Source organism: Panthera leo, chromosome C1 (genome assembly GCF_018350215.1).
Source record: "Panthera leo isolate Ple1 chromosome C1, P.leo_Ple1_pat1.1, whole genome shotgun sequence".
NCBI lineage: Eukaryota > Metazoa > Chordata > Mammalia > Carnivora > Felidae > Panthera > Panthera leo.
In genome coordinates, this window is record NC_056686.1 from 9,262,734 (window position 1) to 9,284,861 (window position 22,128).

The 22,128-nt window shown below is 54.3% G+C and overlaps 1 protein-coding gene across 4 annotated transcripts in view; it reads right to left on the reverse strand.

Moving 5' to 3' along the window:
- The window catches only part of DHRS3 (dehydrogenase/reductase 3), a 40,807-nt gene extending 27,092 nt beyond the window's left edge, over positions 1 to 13,715 (reverse strand). The window contains exons 1-2 of one of the 4 annotated variants that reach the window (XM_042951152.1): positions 13,698 to 13,715; positions 11,815 to 11,964 (exon numbers count right to left, since the gene is read on the reverse strand). In XM_042951152.1, coding sequence (XP_042807086.1) covers positions 11,815 to 11,964 — 150 coding nt within the window. In that variant the 5' untranslated portion in view covers positions 13,698 to 13,715. The other 3 variants (XM_042951149.1, XM_042951151.1, XM_042951148.1) reach the window with 3 other exon arrangements.
- Between the last annotated feature and the right edge of the window lie 8,413 nt (positions 13,716 to 22,128).

The window sequence follows — 22,128 nt, forward strand, 5'->3', positions numbered from 1 at the left end:
CTCACCACAGCCCAACCCTGACCAACTGAGCTACTTGGATGCTGAGATGAAAATGACTAATGAAAATCCACAGAGGGGAAGCTGGGTGGTTTGCAGGGGAGTGGGCAGCCCGGCGCAGAGCAGAGCAGAGGCCGGGCCCTTGGCCAGCCTCCCTCTGCTCTTCACCCACAGAAAGGCCTGCACCCACGAGGACAGGGACAGTCATTACCAGCCATCTTAACAGGGATGGAGGCCTCAGTGGGTGGTAAGACACCAGGCTCTGAGCCCTCTCTCTGTGGGAAGAGTGATTCCCTCCCACCGTCTTCTAGCTAAAATTGCTCGAGGGTTTCTGTGGCATGGGTGGGATAACCCCCTTCCTGGGGAACCTCAGAACCAGGTCAAGTTCAGCCAGCATGTTCTTTGCCTTTTGCCCCTCCCCCCTCCCCACCTCCCCATCTCCCATGCTGGGAGTAGGAGACTCCCTGGTTCAGTAAGCAAAAGGTGCAGAATCATGGTTGGGGTGTGTCCACTGTCCCCCTGCCCTTACACTGCCCCCCCTCCCCCCCCACCGCCTCCCCCCTGCCCCCAAGCTGGCCCCCTTTCTACCACTCCTGCTCCCCAACTGCCTCACCCCTCCCCCATTGCCTTCCCCCTCTCCCCCACACTGCCCCCCCTGCCCCCCCTCCTACCCCTGACTAGAAGGAACCATCCTTTCTTGCAAATGATGAACTAGGAGGTTTACATATGTTATTTCACTCAATCTCCTTCATTTTTCAGATAGGGGAACGGAAGCCCAGAGAGATAAAGTTACTTGTCTAAGGTCACACCACAGGTGGCTCTTTATGGGATTAGGAACTGCATGAGTGCTGTGGCCAGGGGGCTGGCCTCTAGCCCTCAAGAGACCCATGGATCAGCCCTTGGCTCTGGGGCTGGGGTGGTCAAATCCCAGTCCTTCAGGGCTGGATGCTGGACTTGGGAGGCCCCTTCAATCCTGGTTGAGAAATGAAGGCCTCTAGTTCACGGACTCCCTAGGGGTGGCGGAGAGGCCCTGGCTGAGGACTGAGCAGGACGCGGGGTTCCACATGCCTGGGGTCGAGGGGGGTGGCGGTCCCTCTCCTGTAGGGCCAAGGAACAAGCTCACAGGAGGACCCATCAGTCCACATGCTGCTACGCCTTGTAGGAAAGAGCCAAAGATCGAGGACTCAGTGTGATGATGCTTGGCACATCCAAGGATCAACTGGGGAGAGGCGTGTGCCCTGAGCATTTCCTAGAACAGCTATTTTTAAGCTGTATTTTTTTTCTTCTCTTGAAAGTAATGGCGTTCTTTCAAAACGCACACAAAAATTTTACATGGAATTCAAAGGTATTAAACAGAAGTGAAGCCAATCTAGTTAAGTGGCGGTGGGGGCCCCTCGGAACCCTATTTTTCCCACCTCCCATGTGGTCCCACCTTCTTGGAGCCCCTCGGATGCTCTGGAACCCAGTTTGAAAACTGGCTCCTAGAACCTCAAATGGTATCGGGGGCTGTGGGGGCCTAGATGGGCCAGATGTCTGTAGAAGTGGGACATATAGATAGGAGACAATTATCTATAAACACCTCCCAGGAAGGATATTTCAAATGTGGACAAAATGGTCACATTGTTCATGATCAAAACGCTTTTTTGGCACCTTCCCTGGAAGGCCCCTAAAAAGGGATTTCAAGGTTGCATTCACCAAAGCAAGGGGAATGGCCAACAGAGTCAGAAAGGCTGGGGCCAGGTGGCCGGTGCTGAACTGACTGTTGTTGGCATTAAGCACCACCAGGCCACAAATCTGCTGTCCACTTGGGCTTGGCTCTGGCTTCTGGGTCCCAGGACACCAGGGGGTCCCCTGCCTGTGGTATGAGCTCAAATCCTGCACCGGAATCCAAGCCTGAAGGACTTAGATGCGGTGCAAAGCTTCCTAACCTGGTGTATGGGATAGGCATCGGGGGCATCCAAGGACCACTTGAAAGCATAAAAATGTGTATTGCAGGGCACCTGGGTGGCTCAGTCGGCTAAGCGTCCCCCTACTCTTGATCTCATGGTTTGTGAGATCGGATCCTGCATTGGGCTCTGTGACGACAGTGTGGAGACTGCTTGGGGTTCTCCCTCTCTTTCTGCCCCTCCCCTGCTTTCTCTCTCTCTCTCTCTCAAAGACAAATAAATAAACATTTAAAAATGTGTATTGTGGGGCGCCTGGGTGGCTCAGTCCGTAGGGTTCGACTCTTGACTTGGGCTCAGGTCATGATCTCACGGTTGTGACATCGAGCCCTGAGACGGGCTCCGCCCTGGGCGTGCAGCCTGCTTAAGAATCTCCCTCTCCTGGGGCGCCTGGGTGGCTCAGTCTGTTAAGCATCTGACTCTTGATTTCGGCTCAGGTCATGATCTTGTGGTTTGTGAGATGGTGCCCTATGCTGGGCTCTGTGCTGACAGCATGGAGCCTGCTTGGGAGTCTCTCTCTCCCTCTCTCTCTGCCACTCCCCGGTGCATGCATATTCACGCTCTAAAAAAAAAAAAATGTGTATCGTGTATTCTTAGAACAGGGTTTATTTATTAAAAAAATTTTTTTAATGTTTACTTATTTTTGAGAGAGAGGGAGAGAGAGAGAGAGAGGGGGGGGGGGGAGGGGCAGAGAGAGGGGGAGACAGAATCTGAAGCATGCTCCAGGCTCTGAGCTGTCAGCACAGAGCCTGATGTGGGGCTCGAACCCACGAACCACGAGATCCCAGGGTTCTACAATCAGCAAAAGATGAAGACTTACTACAACTCCCTACATTGCCACCTCCTCCAAGAAGTCTTCTAAGATTTCCCTTAATGTGCAGTGATTGTTCCCGTCTCTGTACTATCAAAGCCCTTGGTCCCTTCAGAGGATCGAGCTGGGGGCGGGGGCTCAGGGTTAACTGGAAGTTGTTTGCACTCACTGTTCCCGCAAAGCTGGCTCCTGGTATATTGGAGGGGTTACACTGCTTGTCAAATTAAGTCCAAATGAAGTAGATTTGAAGCACAAACTGTGTTGTTTTCCTGCTTTTCAGTTGTTTAAAGCAAACCCTGATAACCAGGGACTACCTTAATCCTTTGGCAAGTATCCCATTCATTGTATGCAAATACTTGGTGCTTAAAACTGTTTTGAGTAAAGGGGAACAGAACTGCATCCTGGCCCATCCTGTTGACTGCGTCCTGTTGACTCTGGTACAGCTTATCAACCCTCTGTCCAGAACCCTCTGTGCACGAGGCCCCATTATTTAACAGCTTGTCTCCTGACCCTTCTGTAACCCTGACTGGGGTAGGCGGGGCCAGGCTGAGATGATCTGTCCTGTGGCCAAGGGCCCAGTTTGGAAGCTGGGAATCCTGAGTTCAGAGTCTGCCTTCGGCCAAGCATCCTGGACAATTCACCTCACCTGGATCTTAGAAGTGGGCCGCCGATCACACCCACCTCGGGACGTGGGCGAGACAGAGAATGTGAGAAAGCACTGAACGGTCACCCAAGACTAGACCAGGACAGCCACCTGGGGAAAGCACCTGTCACGTCAGTACTCTAGTCACTTACAGCTGCATTTAGCACGCGGTCGTGCAGAGCACTAGGAGCCCAAGGAAGCCCTCAGCATCCAGTTTGGGGGCCGCAGGGTCTGAGTCATGACTGAAGGTCAGAGTGAAGGATGTGACAGGGGCCTGCCCCGCACCTTCCCTTCTCCTCTCTCCAGCACCCTGAAACACCCAAGCAAAGGAATGACATGACCCCTGAAGGACCCCGGTGAGGTCACGCCGAGAAGGGTTCCTCTTCCAAGTGTTGGTTGATCCATGCTGGTATCCTCTCCCCTTCCTGGCCCCTGACCCTGCCTGGGTCACTGTCCTCACCGTAGTCACCATGATTCAGAGCCTGAGGGGTGGAGGGGCCCCGGGTGGCCGCCCAGAGCCTTTCCCTCCCCGTGGCAGGCGTCCACGGCACACGCACTCCCAGAGCAGCCCGCTTGGCTCCAAAGGGCAGGACGGCGGCCCTGGTGCGGGATCCCAAGTGCACATCGTGGAGCACCCCTCCCCCCCCACCCCTGCAGCCTGGCGCGGCCCTTCGCCCTACCTGGCCCAGCCCCCTTGCCTCTGCGAAGCATAAGGCCGCTGATTCCGTCCGCAGCCCCTAAAGGAGTCACGGATTTGCCATCCAACCTAAGTCCCTGTCATCCTGAGCCCACTTCCTGGACACTCTCCAACTGCTCAAGGACCCTCTCAAAGTGTTGACCAATCCTGACCACAGTGCTCCAGAAGTGCTTCGACAAAGTGGACCGGAAAAGCGTCTCCTTCACCCTGGGCACCAGTACATCTGCTTTTGTTTTAATTTTAGTTGGGGGGGGGGGGCGGTTCATCCTTATGACCATCTAAGCCATCTTGCCGGAGCAGGCTCATCTTTCCAAAGCATCAGGGGCTTTGTCAGTCTGGGGACCGTCATCACGCCAGACCCTGAGTGCCACTGCGAGAGAACCTTGTTTGTGTGGTTCCTCTGCTCGCTGAATCAAGCGACACGGTCTGACACGGTCACAATTACCCAGAGCCATGCCACCCTCCAGCTGGCTGGCATTCTTTGCCGGAGGTATCAGCGAGAAGAGATCGGGACCTGGCCGACAGCAGGTCTCCCCAGAAGACTCTCACCCACTCCACTAGGGGTGCTCCGGCCCACCTAGATCCCCATTCAGCCCGTTCGCTTCCCTCCGACTCTAGAGACATCGGGAGGACACAGCCAACATCTTCCCAGTCCCACATGCAAAGCTGAGGTCCCGCCCTGAGAAAGAGGCTCTCGGAAGAGGGCGGAGCAGGTCTGGTGCGATGTGCTGGCCGTGGGGGGTGGGGGGCGGGCTGCAGAAATGCACAGTGGCCTCCGAACAGCTCCCTGCCCCTGGCCTGATAACACCTCCCTTGTCTTGGCTTCTGGCAGCCCCAAGATCCTGCTAAGACTCAGGTTAGATCTGTCATTTCTGTGCCCCAAACCCTCCAACTGCTCGCAGCTTCGCTCAGCGTCAAAGCCAAAGCCAGTTCTAGAGATTGCTGCTCCCCACAAGCTCCTGCCCTAACCGCCCCCCTCCTCCCCACCCCTGCACTGCCGGGAATGCCATTCTCTCCTCTCCCACCATGTCCTCTTGGTCTGCTTTGCCTCATTTGTGTTGCCCTGTGTTTCCATTACGACCTAATGTGCTCTCTATTTTATGTCTTTTGTTTATTATCTGTCTGTTTCCTTCACTAAACTGTGGCTGTTTACATGGCTGGATATTTCTGTCTGCTTTGCTCCTTACCGTTACCATATCCCCAGTGCCTCTGATACCTGGCACACTGAAAGTGCATAGGTTTGTTGAGTGAATGACTAAGGGAATGGATGAATGAATGAATGGGTTCCCGCCCACCATTCATTTGCTCACCTGTTCTGGTATTTGGCCCTCTCTTTTTAAGAATCCAGAGTGCTCAGTTTTGGAGGGCTAACGCCTCCCGCACTGGTCCCACAGTAGTCGCATGGGCATTTGAGGACGCCAGCGTCTAAGCAGATTCCCTTCTCTCCTTCTCATTTGGATTTAACTTTTCCTGACCTTCATGGTTCATCTGAATAATACGTTTCAAATGTTTCCTTTCAAATATCTTATATACTTAGTGTATTTTTAGATTGTGTCTTTTGAAGGCAGCAATAAGGAGAGCCTCTTAGAACATTCCAGGTAGGGTGGTGCTTTTGCACAAGGATAAATGAGGAGAATACGTTGGGTCTGGAATCCTTCCGGCACCGATGCCCAGGACTCTGTTGGATTTTGATGGCAGTGGCAGGTTGGGACAAGGTCCTTCCGGGACAAGTTGCAGTGGCTGTGACAATCAGATAGCTTTCCCAGGTAGAAAGGACAGCCAAGGGCTACCTTCTCATAAATATGGCTGAGGTCAGGGGCGCCTGGGTGGCTCAGTCGATTGAGCGTCCGACTTCAGCTCAGGTCATGATCTCACACTCCATGAGTTCGAGCCCCACGTCAGGCTCTGTGCTGACAGCTCAGAGCCTGGAGCCTGCTTCGGATTCTGTGTCTCTCTCTCTCTCTCTCTGCCCTTCCCCTGCTCATGCTCTGTCTCTCTCTGTCTCAAAAATAAATAAAAACATTTAAAAAAATTTAAAAAAATACAGCTGAGGTCATATCTCAGTGATGAAGTTGGAAATGGAGCAGGGAAAGTAACCATAATGATGAAGATCCCAGAGGGCTCTGTGCAGGGATCACAGCCATGGCTCTGAGAAGTTTGAAGCTCATAAGAGCCTGGACTCGAAGCAAGGATTAGTGGACAGGCTAGGTAGACTGGATGTGAGATTCTTGACCGAGGCTCAGCATCGCTAGACCCAGTGAGCATTCTCTAAAGCCCAAATAGACAATCTGGTGACTTTAGGATAAAAGCTGAGAGTTCTAGGGACGCCTGTGTTGGCTCGGTCAGTTAAGCCTCTGACTTCAGCTCAGGTCATGATCTCCCGGTTCGTGGGTTCAAGCCCCGCGTCGGGCTCTGTGCTGCCAGCTCAGAGCCTGGAGCCCGTTTCAGATTCTGTGTCTCCCTCTCTCTCTGCCCCTCCCCCGCTCATGCTCTGTGTCTCTCTCTTTCAAAAATAAATAAATATTTTAAAAAATTCAAAAAGAAAAAAGGTGAAAGCTCTCCTTTGATATGCTAGTTGGGAAATTTGGGCCCCTGGATCCCTTGAAAACTACAGGTTGAAAATATTAAAATTTCCAGGGCGCCTGGGTGGCTCAGTCAGTAAAGCATCCAACTTCAGCTCAGGTCATGATCTCACGATTTGTGAGATGGAACCCCGCATCGGGCTTTCTGCTGTCAGCACAGAGCCCACTTCGGATCCTCTGTCCCTCCTACCCCCCCTCCTTCAGCCCCTCCCCTGCTGGTTCTCTCTCTCTTTCTCTCTCAAAATAAATTAAAAAACTTAAAAAATAACATTAACATCTATAAGAGTTGAAATAAACCCATGGCAGACAGCTCCCTGGAGGCTGTTGAGATAGTTGAGGAGTGGGAGTGAGCCTCCCATCCACTGTCGGCACATTTCCCAAATCTGAGCTGCTTCTTTTTTCAGTCAGTGGGATCTGATGAGTAGCAAGAAAGACTGAGATCAGCAGTGAGGAGGACAAATGGGTTCTGAAGAGGTCTCTTCCTCCCAACTCAGGGAGCTTATTAGCAATCTGTTGTTTCCCTGGGAGGCTGATCCATAAAATGAGACTTTCAAGGCGTGCCAGGATCTCAGGGGTCATTGTGTCCTCTCTCATTTTATAGGTGTGCCTGTCAGCTGCAGCCCAGAGAAGGTAGTTCCTTTCCCAGGGTTGCAGCAGAGCTGGGTCTAGAACCCAGGCTCTGGCCTCCCAGCCCAGGTAAGCCAGGCCACAGCTGGCATGGATCCAGTTGTGAGGTCGTGTTCCGCAGGGGAAGTGGGTGAGGCCGTAAGAGGGAGGTGTTTGCCCATTCATGACACAGCCCAAATTGTAAGGCCCATTGTTTGAAACCCAAGGACCTGATGCTATTGAATGGCTTTGCCCAAATGCCACAGGTAGGACAGGTGCCCTACCTTTTTGCTCCCAGACACAACAAATGGGAGCCTGATCCTTTTCCCAGAAACTTCTGGCAAAGTTTGCATTCAAGGTGAGGTTGGAGGGGGGAAGGGCCACTGACCTTCATCACCCATCATTGTTTAAAGTTAATTTATTTGAGAGAGAGAGAGAGAGAGAACAAGTGTGCAAGTTGGGGAGGGGCAGAGACAGAGAGGGAGACAGAGACTCCCAAGTGGGAGTGTGGAGCCCAACGTGGGGCCTGAACTCACGAACTGGGGAGATCACGACCGGAGCCAAAGTTGGACGCTTAACCCACCGAGCCACCCGGGCGTCCCATCCATCATTGTTTACTACTATTTTGTTTACTAGCTATTTTGTTCCGGTGACTCTGGGTCCCACAGGAAGCCCTGTCGGGACCCCTCTCCACTCTTCTTCCTCTTTCCTATTTTTATTTGTACTGGCCTGACTCGGAGTCTGAGATATGACTCCCCACCTACCTCCCCAGCTCCCTATCCCAATCCACACCATTGTCTTTCTTTGCCTCCCGCCTCCTTTCCCCAGTTCCAATGGGGTGCATAGTCTTTGATCAGGTGATATCTTGCACCCGGAGTGACCTTTTCACATCCGGAGTGACCTTGTCACATCCCTTCAGGTTGGAACTCTTGACTCAAATGCTACCTCCTTCCTGAAGCCCTTCTGTGAGCCTCTGTTATAGCTTAACAGTTCCACTGGGCTCCCACTGTGTAGTGTCCCCTCCGCCCCCCACCCATGAATGGGCACCCTAGAACCTCTGAATGTGACCTCATTTGGAAATGAGGTTTTTGGAGATGTAATCAGTTCAGGCTCATTCATTCCTGGCTGAGGCTTCATTACACATTGACTGGTATCCTTATAAAGAGAGGAGAGGACGTAGAGACAGGGACGGAGGGGAAGGCCACACGAGGACGCAGAGACTGGACAGATCCCACCACAAGCCAAGGAATGCCAGGAGCCACAAGAGCTGGAAGAGGCAAGAAGGAATCTCCCTTAGAGTCCTTAAAGGGAGTGGGGCCCTACTGATCTGTTATGGTGGCCAGAAGAAACGAATGATCTGTGCGCTGACTCTAAACACCTGCCACTGTCTCTGGGTCTTTATTCATCTTTGCTGGGCCCAGCCCCTCTCCAGGCTTAGAGCTATACCAAACACCTGCCAGACACCTCAAGCAGGGTCGGTGAACTAGACGGTCATCATGGCACAGGTGGGCCCGGGCCTGGCCCAGCACCGGGAATGGGAAGGATATGGGACTGCTGAATGGATGGGAAGGAGAATAGGATTCCCAAAGCCACATAAAGGGCTACTTCCTGGCTAGCTGCTTTAGGGACAAGGCTATCAACCCACATGCTGTAAACTCAATAATAGCCAAGCAAGTACAACTCCAAGCCAGTTCTCACAGTACCTCATTGAAAGGGGTGGGGCCCTGACTCCCAGCTCTAGCCATCCTTCATGGATGGACTGGGTCCTCATTTTTTTTGCCCCTGCCTCCCTGGGCCCACCATCACAGCCAAGGGCTTTCATCTAGCTGGAACAGCCACTGCAAACACTTCCAAACAAACAGTCCAGTTCTCCTCCTCCCAGGGCCCCCCTGCTAAAACCCTGTCAAAGTCAAAGACTTGGGAGGCTGTGCCAGCTGACCAGCTAGCCGGATGCGCCCAAGCTCTGTGAATGCTTTCATGGAAGGAATTCCGGGGGAGCACAGAAAATTTAAAAAAGGAGTATAGTGGGAATAACCCACTTGGAGACCCTAACCATGGGCAGCCCTGCCTTGGTTAACCTCAGGATGGCATGTACCCATGGAACAGATGTTTCCAGGTGAGGGAACTTCTGACTTCTGGAGCCTTCGTGTCCCTTTAAGAAAAACCCTCGCTTGGGTCACCTTTGTAGCCTAAGGCACACTTCCGCCCACAAATATTGCCAAAGATCATTATGAGAAAAGGGAGGGGGGGGGTAGGGGGGTTGCTGCTCTTTCCCAAAGGTAAACGGACTTCTCTTCTGGATATGCCACTGTTGGGAGAAGCTCTTCCTTCCTTCTTTCTCTTTTGGGGGCCTTCCCCCTCCAGATCCGATCCCACCCAAATCCAGGTTGGAAGGGCTCTCAGAGGCAGCGCACACACTCCTGGGCTCAGGATTGTCCCAAGGCCCTCTCCCCGGCCCCAGATGGACCCAGGCAGATTCCAAATTCCCCACCATGGTGGCAAGTGGAGGGCTCGTTAAAAACCATCTCTAATAATTGGTCAGACAGTTATTAGTTACAGGGAGCACTCTTGTTCGTCCTGACCGGGCTGATGACTAAACCTAAGCATGAACGGCCCTGGAAATTTCACGGGCCCCCATAGATCCTGTTTCTGGTGACGGGATACCAATTTGAGACATATTTCTAATTGGCCCTGAGTTTATTCCCTGGAAGAGAATGTCCATTCCAAGTAAGGTGGGACAGGGTTCCCAGTGCATGAGCTTGTGGGGTGCCACTCCGCTCTATTTCACTGCCTCCCCCTCCCATGCCATATACTTCTTTAATTTAGGGTTGTTTACACTAGTCAAGTTTCTCCAGATTGACAAAGAGTTCTTCGTAAGCCTACTGCAGCCAGTTACAAAAGCAGTAAAAGAGACCAGGACTTGGGCCAGCTGGAAGACTCTGAAGAAAGTTTCTGCGGGATGCAGACATCCGAGGAATGACAATCACACGCGACGGTCCCAGACCCCACATATCTCCACAAGGACACCTTCATCTGCCATCCTGATTCCCGCCCCCTCCCCCGCCCCTCCCCACCCCTCCACAAAGAGCTTTGGGAGACTTTCGAGGCGGCATCACCCCAAGGCAATGAAACTGCTGAGTACAACTCTCTTACTTCTCCTTTTTCAGTGTGTCCAAGGGTTAAAGACACTTCCGAACTACCCTTCCAACTGCAAGGTCAAGCAGCTGTCCAAACCACCCAAGGAGAAGCAGGAGCCAGGGACAGCCAACTCCAGCTAGCTGGGCCACCACGGCCCTCCCCTCCCCTCCCCCACGCGGGCCCGGCAGGGGAAGAGTTAATCGCCATCAGCTTTGGCTGATAGTTCAGGCTCCAAAGTTCAGTCCCAGTCTGAGCCACCCCGGAGGAATTGTAAATCTCAGGGCAGTATTTAACAACACAAAAGCAACCTGGAATTACATGCAGGTTTGGTTTTCTACAGTACATATTTACTTAATCCCCTAGGTATGTGGCTCCGCGTCAGATCAGCTGGCTTTGCCGGCCCTTCCCCGCCCCCCCCCCCCCACCCCTTGCTCTCAACAGTTGAAGTTTCAAACTAATTCCCTGATTTTGCTCTTCCTCCTCACAGGGCCGGCTTGAGACAGTCTGGCCTGCCAGCCTCCAATCTCTCTCTCTCCTTTGCTCTAGTCACCGGGTGAGTCAGCCTGGCTTGGGTCAGAGTTGGGTGACAGCCGGCTCACCCTCCCCACTCTCGGGCACCAGGTCTGGGAAAACCAGAGGAAGAGATGGTGTAACCACCAAAAAGCTAAAGACAGCCCTGGGGAGGGGGAAGGCCCTCCCCACAGTGCCACCTCCCCATTTACTGGGGAGGGATCCCCTCTGGGGCTGCATCTGGGGGGGAGGGGGCACGGTTGAAGGTGAGAACAAGGGCGCTTTATCAGCTGCCATTACCCTTGTCCCCCTCTTTCTAGATTTCCAAATACCTGGGCGTGGGAGTGCATGTCAGGCCTGGCTAGACATCCAAGACCGCTCCCCACCCCCCTTTCAAACCCAAACCAAGTATCCCCTCTCTACGTGCCTCCAGAGCTGCAGCCGCCCAGGTTGGGGCTGGGAAGCGGGTTGCCAAGGAAAATACGAAGCCAGCTAGCAGGCGGCTCCCAGCTCTACCCAGGAGCGCACACACCCTGCACTCACCAGGGTGGCGGCATCGAGGGGAAGGCGAGGGGGGAAAAACACAACACCTTCCTTCGGGAGGGAGGAATGTGGGAAATGGGTGGGTCTCCTAAGTTTCGGGGTGGCGGCGAACGGCCAACCGGCCGCCGATCCCAAAGGAGCGGACCAGCTCCGGACCTGCCAGAAAAGACAGTCTGGTGCCCGGGAAAATTTACAAGGTGAAACTGGCTAGCTCAGCACTCGCGGGTGGCGCCGAGAAGTAGGGTGGCCGGCGACTCCTCTGGGCTCGGGTTCCGGCTGCGGCAGCAGGTGGGCGTCCCCCGCACCTTCGGCCCCCACCCCCTGGAGTCGCCGTGCCCCGGTACCTTTCTGGCGCCGCGTTCTGCGAACTCGCGAGCGAGCTGGCGTCCGATGCCTCTCCCGCCGCCGGTGATGAGGACGTTCTCCCGCGACAGGTCCCGAAGCTTGGCGGGCAGCACCAGTCCGACGGCTGCTTTGGCCACCAGATAGATCATCTGCAGAGGGAACACCACCAACGCGCCCAGCCATTTCCACACCATCCTCCGCGCCGCGGAGACAGGCAGGGGGGGGCGAAACTCCCCGGACCGAGCAAAACAGGAATTAAAAAAAGAAAACACCCCAAACAATAATAAATAAACCGAATGAAAGGGGGAGAGAGGCGTCCCACCTGGCCACTGTTGAAATCACCTCTTCCCAAAAGCAAAGCACCGGGTGAGAAAAAAAAGAAAAAAAAAAGAAAAAGAGAGAGAGAGAGAGAGGAAAAAAAAAAAAAAAAAAAGATAAATCCTCCTCGGGAGGAGAAAAACCTTCTGAGAAGGTTGGGACGGTAAGAGGGCTGGAGGGGAAGCCGGAGGTGGAAAGTTCTAACAAGAAGTTTCTTGCCCCAGCAGCCGTTTAGGCTGGGGAATTCTCAGGTAATGTTTACAGGCTGACAGAGGAGTTTAGGCAAGGGGGAAAAAAAAAAGGCACCAACCACACGCACGCACCCTGCTACAGTCCCGCGGTTTCAAAGTGCAAGATTTAAAAAAAAAAAAAAAAAAAAAAAAAAAAAGGCCGTTTCCAAATTGTAGCGCCCCCCCCACCCCTTCTCCAGGAAAAAAAAAAAAAAAAAAAGTGGTGGGGGGGGAGTGCTTGCAGCTCCCAATTTCAGCCCGCGAAAGTCTCCCGACTCATTGCTATTCTTGGGCTCAGGAAATTGCTTAAACGCGATCTGATTGCCAGCAACGTGCAGGAGAAGTGGGGGGTCCCGGTGTCAGTTTCTTTACGTGCATGGCTCGCCCTGGCGCGCGCTCGCTCTCTCCGGCTCTCTCCCTCCCTCTCCCAGCAGAGGCCTGGAGTTGCCGCTCGATCCGGCTCCCTTTCTCTCCCCTGTTAGCATTTATTGCCTTCTTTTTGTCCTTTCCAACTTGGAGAGGGCCCGGGTGCGGAGCGCGTGTGGATCGGACGCCCTCGTCAGCGCCGCCTTATTCATTCGCTCCCGGGGCAGCAGCGGCGCGGAGCGAGAGGGCTGCCCTTTTTTCCCCCCCATTTTTTAATACCCCATTAAGTCTGATTGACAGTTAAAGTTGTGCGGAGGCTCCACTACCGTTCCTCTGAGTGGCTGCCGCGGGCTCCCCTCCCCCCGCGCAGTGCGGGGCGCGCGCGCGGGCGCGCACCCGGGCTCGCTCCGACTCGCGCTCTCCCGGGCAGGCTCCCCTCTCTGCAAGCCGGGACTTGCCGGCGGTGTCCCTGAGGGCTCGCGGCAGTAACTCGAACACGCTGGAACCGACTCCTGCGAACCGGCTCCCTCCTCGAGACATTCCTCCTGGTCGGGGACGCGGTCTCCCCGAGCTGGGGCGCCCGCGGGCCAGGTGCCGGGTCCTGCGCGCGGGGCAGGCCCGGGGGAGCTCGCGCACGCTTTGATCCAACCAGGTCGACCAGGGGTTATTTCAGGCTCTTTGGTCACCCCCTGCCTCCAGGTAGGACCAGGAAACCACTCCCGCCCTTTGCCCAGACGCCTTCTGTCTTCACTTAGCGTGCACTTTCTTAGTCGGCCCGAGTCCTTCTTGTTGCTGGGGGGAAACAGCTGGGGAGCAGGATTTTGTTTTGAGAGGCGTAGGGCGGGGGGGGGGGGGGGGGGGGGGGGGGGAGGTGAGCAGGGTAAAGGAACCTCTGCCCCCAAGGTGCCAATAAAATCCCCGTAAGATTAGCTGGGAGCATATTTATTGCTCATCTGGGGTAGAATTACCTTGAGTGACAGCAATTTCTTTAATAACAAAAGCCTGCAAACAAGACGTCCTACACCGGTGCCCCCTGCGCTGTGCAGGCAGCGTCTTCTGTCTATGGGTCTCCTTGGGCTGCCCTAGCCTGGCACCCACCTTGTCACCTCCTGCCCTCCCCCCCACGCAGGGAGAATACCTCCTCTGCCGGAGGGTGGGAGCCTGCTATTTAGAGATGTCTGCTGCGGGAAGTCTGGGAGGTGAGTCACGAAAAGGCAGCCCCAGTTAAAAGTGCTGATGGGACTTGCCTCCCACTGCCCCTGACCGTCCCAGGCCAGCAGGGGAGGGGATGAGCCGGGCAACTACCCTGTAATCTGGGACAGTGGTTCCCCAGCGCCAGGCTTGTTCAGGCGAGGAAGCTGGGCCTCACCCCCAGACGTTCTGATTCATCAGGGCTGGGTGCACTGGAAGCCCTGTGTTCCACCTGGTAATTCTGCTGCGAATCCGGTGAGAGAACTGCTTTCAGAAAAGCTGACTCGGGGAGGTGGCGGCTGGGGATTCCACAAAGACCCTCTAGTCCTGGGGAGAGGTTCTGCAGGCGAGGGTCCTCCTTCCCGGGGAGTTGGGAAACTCATCTGGACAGCCACTGGAAGAACAGGAAAGGCTTGGATGAGTGGGGTTGGAGGAGAAATTCTCCTACACTGAGGGTTTATGTTCTGACATTTAATCCTCCCATTGACCTTGCAACGGGGGTATTAGTAGCCCCGTTTTCCTGGTTACCCGGCCAGAAACTGCAGGAGGGAGGGATTCCAACATGGACCTGATTTCTCCTCCCACCCCACCCGACTCGGGCACAAGCGGGCGACAGAGGTGGAGGATGACGTTCCCTCCGGTCTCCATTCGACCCTCCACAAGTGTGACAGAAGGGGCGGGCCGTCGCCCTCATTCCCACTCCCAGACTGGGGCTAAAGATAGGACTCTGTCGAAGTGCCTGACACCTCCCACCTTGGAGGTCTGTAAAATTGGAAAAGAAATCCCAACCTGAGAAGAGACCGGCCCTTTCCAGCCGCCGCCACGCCTGGTGTCCGCGGGCCTGTTAATCAATCAGCCCCTGGGAAAGTCTGGAGCTGGAACCCCACCCCCCTCCCCGGACTCCGCCTGTTATCATCCCTTATCCTCGGAACCGCCTAGTGGCCTGTCTGCGACACTGCACCTCCAAGCTGCCCCAGCCAAGGCCTCCCATGTTTCTGCTCACTCCCCAGCTATCCTTTTTCTTCCAGACCTTTCTCCTACGTAGTGGCAACACCCCGAGCCTAAAAGGGCCTGCGAAGATCATAGCCCCACCTCCCCACATGCCTGCTGCTTTATGGAGGAGGAAACTGAGGCACAGAGGTGTTAAGCAATTCATAAACACCGTGGCATGTTCACCTATATCCCCTGGTCCCCCACATGTGACCTGCCCCCTTCCGACGCCAGGCCAGCTGGGGGACCACTGGGTTCTGCCTGCATTTCCCCTGGGTGTGTCCTTGGGATGGAAGGCAGGCAGTGGGCAGACAGGAGGTTGAGGACTCACGTTGACCTTCCGGGTATCAGGTCCCTCAACACGTATTCTCATTTAAGAAAGGAGCCGGTCCGCAGAGGTGGGTGTCCTCACACCCATTTGACGCGGGAGGAAACAGGCACAGCAAATCCAAGTGACTCATGAAGGCCACATGGGATGGTGCCCTTTTCTTTCCCAGCCGTCAGCTTTGGGGTGAAATCAGAATGAAAAGGAACAAGTCAGGCGATCCTAAAAGGTGCTGGGGGTTGGCTTATGGCCGGGAAGCAGACAGCTTTTTTCTGCTTGTTTCACCTTCAGGATGTGGATTTTGTGGGCCTGGCATCCCCGTGGGCCTCACTCCCCCATAGAGGTGTTGTCACCTCCTCTGTAGAGCATCCCCCCGGGTCCTGAGAAGGATGAGGTTGAAGGGGCACTGGGCTGGGGGGTGTCCAGTCCAGCAGGTGGGCCCAGAGGGTCCCTGTGGCTTGGCTTTGGTGAGAAATGTATGGGCAGGACCCCTTCCTGTCACCCCCATCCCTTGTCCTTTGCTCTTGGTACCCCTCCTCCCTTAGTTTCCTTGGGGGCAGGGGGTGAGGAATTCAACTTCAGGGCGAAGTTTGAAATTTCACATCCCAGCCCAGGGAGAGGGCCCCACAGTGCCTCCCCTCCACCACCCACCAAAAAAAAAAAAAAACCAAAAAAAAAAAACCGTGAAAGGAGCCTTTGTGGGTTGGATGGAGTGGGGGGTGAGCTGTAGCCTGGAGAACTAACTTTTTCCATGACTCAGCTCTCCTGGCACAGGGCAGGCACAGGAGGTACAGAGACCCAGCAGGGCAGTTTGGGACCCGCCTCCTAGTCCAAAACCAGCCCGTGGCAGGGTTAGAGGTGGGCCCCCAGGAGAGCCTCCCCTGAGATCAGCAGGGGAACTGGCTGGCCCTGGATAGGCCACGAGGCTGCAACCGTCTTCCCCCCCTCACTGCCCACTGAGTCCCCTATTTTTTACTTATTGGCATCCCCAGTGCCAAGCACATGAATGTTCATGGTGCTTTCCTCAGCACCACCTCAACTGAGAGCTGGAAAAATAAACGGGCATCAAGCCTTGCCTTTTATTTACGAGACTCAGAGAAGTTAAGAAAGTCACCCAAGATCACACAGCTAGGAGATGGAGATGGGACTCGAACCCTGGTCAAATGCTCTAAGTTCTGTCTGCTTTATCCAGGGATGTCTCTCAGAACGTGTAGGACTCCCTGGGGTGCTGGTCAAAATACAGATTCCTGGGCTTCCAGCCTAGACTAGTAGGGTCAGGGCCCAAGAGTGTGCATGCAGGCCCGGCAGGAGATTGTTGGGCACCCAATGGTTGAGAACCTTCCAGAGCTGTCGCTCTGTGGCCCCTTTGGTACTTACAGCCCCTGCATGAAGGTCTCCCCACCTCTTCCACCGCCGTGCAAGCCCTTCCCTCCTCGGCACTTAGGCTGTATCATGGTGTTAAGGCCTCCCTCATGGGCTGTTCTGGGTTGATCATTCTTGTCAGCTCGAGATACTTAATGGGGGGAGAAAACGGAAGCTAGAGGGACGGGAGTGCTTTCACTCACCTATTCAGTCCATCCACCAGCCAGCCAACCGTCACGGAGTCCCCTACCTGGGCTGCCGCTGATGGGACCGGAGGCAGGGGGGGTGCGTCAGAGAGGAGCAGCTTGGGTTCAAGTCCCAGCTCCACCAGCGCCCCCATCTCGAGCTTCCTCATTTGTCAAGGGTGGGTAATAATGAGGATAGAATTAGATACTCCTAAAATCCCCTACCAGGAGCTCAGTGAGTGGCGGCTCTTGTTTTCATGGCACGGTCCGTGCCTGTCAGGGCCTTTTAATTTTGCTAAGGAGTCAGCCTGGCCACATGCAGAGAAACATTTTGTGGGGTTCCAGAGCAGGGCTTCTGGAACGTCTCGCCAGGCTGGGCACTCCCTCATTTCACCCTGTTACCTTCCATCCCCATAGCTGCCAACACTCTTTCTCCAAGACCTTTTCTCTCTGGCCAGGTAACCTACCTATTTATCTGGCAATGTTTCCTTTAACTCATGTGCTATTTTTTTTTTTTTCCAGGAAACTCTTCCTAGCTGCCCCCCCGAGTCCCCAGTGTCCTTGCCTTAAGCCAAGGCTTGACCCCTGTGTTTCCCTCCCTCCTACACTGTACCTGGTTCCACACACCGGGACTCTTACACCAGACTGGGAGCTTCTCAGGGGTAGAGGCTGGACTGCCTTGGTGGGTGTGTGACCCATGCAGTGGCACTGGGTCCCCAGTGAGGTCAGTGTTCTGCTGTCACCATCTTGAAACTGGTACGTAAAAAAAAAAAGAAATGTTGATTTATTTTTGAGAGAGGGAGAGAGAGTGAGCAGGGGAGGGACAGAGAGAGGTGGAGACAGAAGATCCGAAGCGAGCTCTGTGTGACAGCAGAGAGCCCGATGTGGGGCCCGTGAGATCATGACCTGAGGGGAATTCGGACGCTCAACCGACTGAGCCACCCAGTCGCCCTGAAAATGGTCATTTTTTAACTTGTGTGATTTCTAAGCGAAGTTGTACCTTCTCTCCCCCAGTAAAGAAACCGAGTCCCTGACACGAAGCCTCGGGAGGAAAGTTAGTGAAATATTTCAAATGTCTCTCCATTCATTCATTCATTCACTCACTCACTCACCAGCTATTTATTGAGCAGTTACTGTGTGCCAGACCCGGTTCTAGATGTTGGAGAGACAGCAGTAAGGACGTGAAGGTCCCTGCCCCCACGGGGCGGGCATTCTGGCATTGCTAGGAGGTGAAGTGTGCCAGGAAGAATATACACAGGGTAGGGGACGGAGAGGTGAGAGTGGGCAGGGGTCCGAGTGATGGCAGTAGGTTGAGCAGTTGTTCATGGGGGCTGGCCAGGGAAGGCCCTGCTGAGGCGACACTGAGGCAGAGACCTGAGTGGAGTGGGGTGTGAGACCACAGAATTGCAGGGGAGGAACAGGAAGTACCCAGGCAGGAGGGTGCTTGGTGGGCTGGAGCAGCCAGGGGGGAGGGTGGGGAGAGGGGGTGGGTGGCTGGGGTTAGCTCCCCTGGGGTCTCCGCGCGCAGTGTGGTCTTGGACCAGCAGCGTCAGCATCACCCGGACGTGTGAGAAATGCAGAGTCCCAGGCCTCACCCTGGACCTCCTGAATCAGAGTCTGCGTTTTATTTAGAGTGGTCCCCAGGTGCTTTTTGTGAACATTGAAGTTTGAGAAGTGCGAGGTGGTGTCCCTCAAGCGGGTGTGACAGGAGCAGAGGGGAGAAGCCCCGGCTTCGGGGTCCAGGACAACCCACAGGAACCAGGAGCAGGTGCGGAGACAGCAGGGGGGAGGCCGTGTGGGATGGGCAGGGGAGAGACGGGCAAGTAGTGACACCAGCAAGCTCTCTCCTGGGAACGCCCAGCTCGGGGGCCTCCCGGGAGGTCCCTTCCTCCTCCAAGGGACACTCCTTTTGAGGGGGATTTTAACAGCGATAACTTGATACACACACACACACACACACACACACACACACACACACACACACAGCTTTATCTGACCATTGGCGACTTTGCCCTGAGCAGAACAAGCTGGCAGTGTTGAATGAGGGGGTTGGATTTGGAGAACCTTGTGGTCCAGTGAAAACCAGTGTCCCAAGCAGTGTAAGAGGGGCTAAATTGTGGGGGGGGGGGGGGGGGACATCTTTGTGGAGACGGCCGCGTGGGAGGACTTGAGCCGTGTGAGGGGGTGCGGACCAGGGGTACTTGTCCAGCCAAAGGAAGCAGGAGAAAACAGCCTTCAGTGTAAACTCCCTGTGGGGAGGGGAACACTTGGTCTGCAAAGGCTGGAGACGTTAAAAAACTAATACCCACCCCCCCCCCCCAACCCCCCGCCTACTTCTAACACCGAACGTTTACCAGGAGGGCCCATTTTCTCCTTGGTGAGGCCTAGCCAATGGGACTGGGTACATATATATAAAAAAAATCAAAACCAGAAACCCAAAACGGATAGAATGGTTTCTTTCATCCGTGAAAACCCGTCCCCCACAGGTGAGTATTTTCCATGGAACTCCTCCTTCCCAGGGCCGGGATCTGCTCGCCCAGGCAGGCTTTCCTGGTGGGTTCTGTGGGCTCCATGCGAGTGGACGCTGGGGCAGGCCGTGTTTATTCTGGCTGCCAGGACTGGGCGGAGACGCAGGCCGCAGCCAAGGCTGGGAACGTGGCAGGAACACAGACGGGGTGGGGTGGGGTGGGGGTGAAACCTGAGAAATCTTGGGCCGAAGCCAGGAGGGCACCCAGCGGTCCTCACCTGCCTCCAGGCCGGTCACACAATCCTAAATCAGGGCGTGGGGTGTAGGTGTGAGGTTGGCTGTGGGGCTGGCACGCCGGCCTGGGATCCAAGCTCTGCCACTTCGTGGCTGTGTGAGTTTGGGCAAGCGATTTGCCTTCCTGAGCCTTTGTGTTCTCATCCCTAAAGTGGAAATTCTACCACCTACAGAGATGATGCCTTTGAAGGGCTTGGCATCTGACGGGAAAAGATGCTCGGTGGGTGTTCTTTTCCTTTCTTCTGGCTACATGTCCTCAAGGAACTCACTGGGGCGGGGTGGAGTGGGTGAAGAATCTGAGAGTCTGAGCGAGAGGGGCACTCGCCAGGGGGGAGGTCAAGAGGGCCTGGAGGGGGTGGGGGGAGGGGGGATCCCTGAGCAGTAGGGTATAAAAAGCCTTCCCTGGCACTAGAGTGGGCCCAGAGCTGGTGCCATAGGAGTGCTCAATCCCTACCCGGGGCCAGGAGTCAGCAAACCTTTTCCGTAGAGGGAGGGCTCTGTGGACCAGACCGGTCTCTGTTGTAACAACTTGACTCTGCTGTTGTAGTAATAGACATGGAAATGGACAAGATGTAAATGAGCAATATGTAAATAGGCAACATGTGAATAGATAATATGTCAAGAGCTATAGATGTGCCCTCTCTAATGATCGTGGCCGTGTGCCAATAAAACTTTATGGACGCTGCAATTTGAGTTTCGCATAATTCGCAGGTCGTGAAGTATCATTCTTTGTTCTGATTACTTTTTTTAAACGTTTTGACTTATTCTTGAGAGACAGAGTGTGAGTAGGGGAGGGGCAGAGAGAGAGAGGGAGACCTAGAATCCCAAGCAGACTCTAGGCTCTGAGCTGTCAGTACAGACCCCGACTTGGGGCTCAGACTCACCACCCGTGAGATGATGACCTGAGCCTAAGTCAGACACTGAACCAACTGAGCCACCCCGGTGCCCCTGATTACTCTTTAATGTAAGAACCAGGGGTACCTGGGTGGCTCAGAGGCCTCAGTGTCCAACTTCGGCTCAGGTCTTTTATTTATTTTATTATTATTATTATTTTTTTTTTAATTATTTTTTTTAATGTTTATTTTTGAGACAGAGAGAGACAGAGCATGAATGGGGGAGGGTCAGAGAGAGAGGGAGACACAGAATCCAAAGCAGGCTCCAGGCTCCTAGCACAGGCTCTGAGCCTCAGCACAGAGCCCGACGCGGGGCTCGAACCCACAGACCGTGAGATCATGACCTGAGCCCAAGTCGGACGCTCAACCGACTGAGCCACCCAGGCGCCCCTTAGGTCTTTTAAAAAATGTTTATTCATTTTGAGAAAGAGAGGGGAGAAGGGGTGGAGAGAGAGGCAGAGACAGAACACAGAGCCTGACACAGGGCTCAAACTCATAAACTGTGAGATCTTGAGCTGAGCTGAAACCAAGAGTTGGATGCTTAACCGGCTGAGCCACCCAGGTGCCCCTCTGCCATTTATTATGAGAGCTGTCTTTAATTAATTGATGACAAAGACAGCCTGGTCCCTGCCTTCAGGAGACAGACCCCTTGGCTTTGCATGGACGTCCCAGATGCCCCAGGCACCTGCCTCCTGCCACGTCTGGCTTGCTGTCTCTCAGAGGACGGGGACACAGGGCTCCGTTCTGCCAGCTCTGGTTCCGCTGTTGAAAAGCCCTTGTTGGGGCAATGATTTCAGTGTCTTTTTGGAGTTTGCTCTTACCAGTTTATAAAAACGAGTAGAGAGGGGCGCCTGGGTGGCTCAGGCGGTTAAGTGTCTGACTCTTGACTTTGGTTCAAGTCATGATCTCATTCATGGTTCTTGGTTTTGACGCCCGCATCGGGCTCTGCACTGGTGTGGTGGAGCCTGCTTGGGATTCTCTCTCCCTCGCTCTCTGCCTCTCTCTCTCTCTCTCTCTCTCTCTCAAAATGAATTAAAAAATAAACCTAAAGAAAGAGTAGAGAAATAGACAAACAGAAGTGCATATATTCATAACATAAAGATTATGTCTCTTAAATGTAAGAAACTTAATAATTATCGTTATTATTTTACTTTTCCCTGAGCACTTACCAGACCCCAGGTCCCCATGCTTCATGTGGATTACCTCACTTCGTCATCACAGGCCACCAGCTGATGGGGTACAGTTGTCATCCCCATTTAACAGATGAGGAAACTGAGGCCCACGTAAGAGGAGCAGCTTGTCCAGGTTGTGCAGTTTTGAGTGGTGTTGCTGAAACACAGACGGGATAATCAGATCTTCTGGGCTTCGGTGAACCTGTAGCCCAGTCAGGTGCTTGTTGAAGCGTTCGTAGTGTGGGCAGTTACGAAGGAAAACAGCAACAATCCGCCCACTCCCCAGTCAGATGTACAACATTGGCAATATACTCCCTCGTTTAAAATTTAGTCTAGGGGCGCCTGGGTGGCTCAGTCGGTTAAGCGTCCGACTTCAGCACAGGCCATGATCTCACGGTCCGTGAGTTCGAGCCCCGCGTCGGGCTCTGTGCTGACAGCTCAGAGCCTGGAGCCTGCTTCAGATTCTGTGTCTCCCTCTCTCTCTGACCCTTCCCTGTTCATGCTCCGTCTCTCTCTGTCT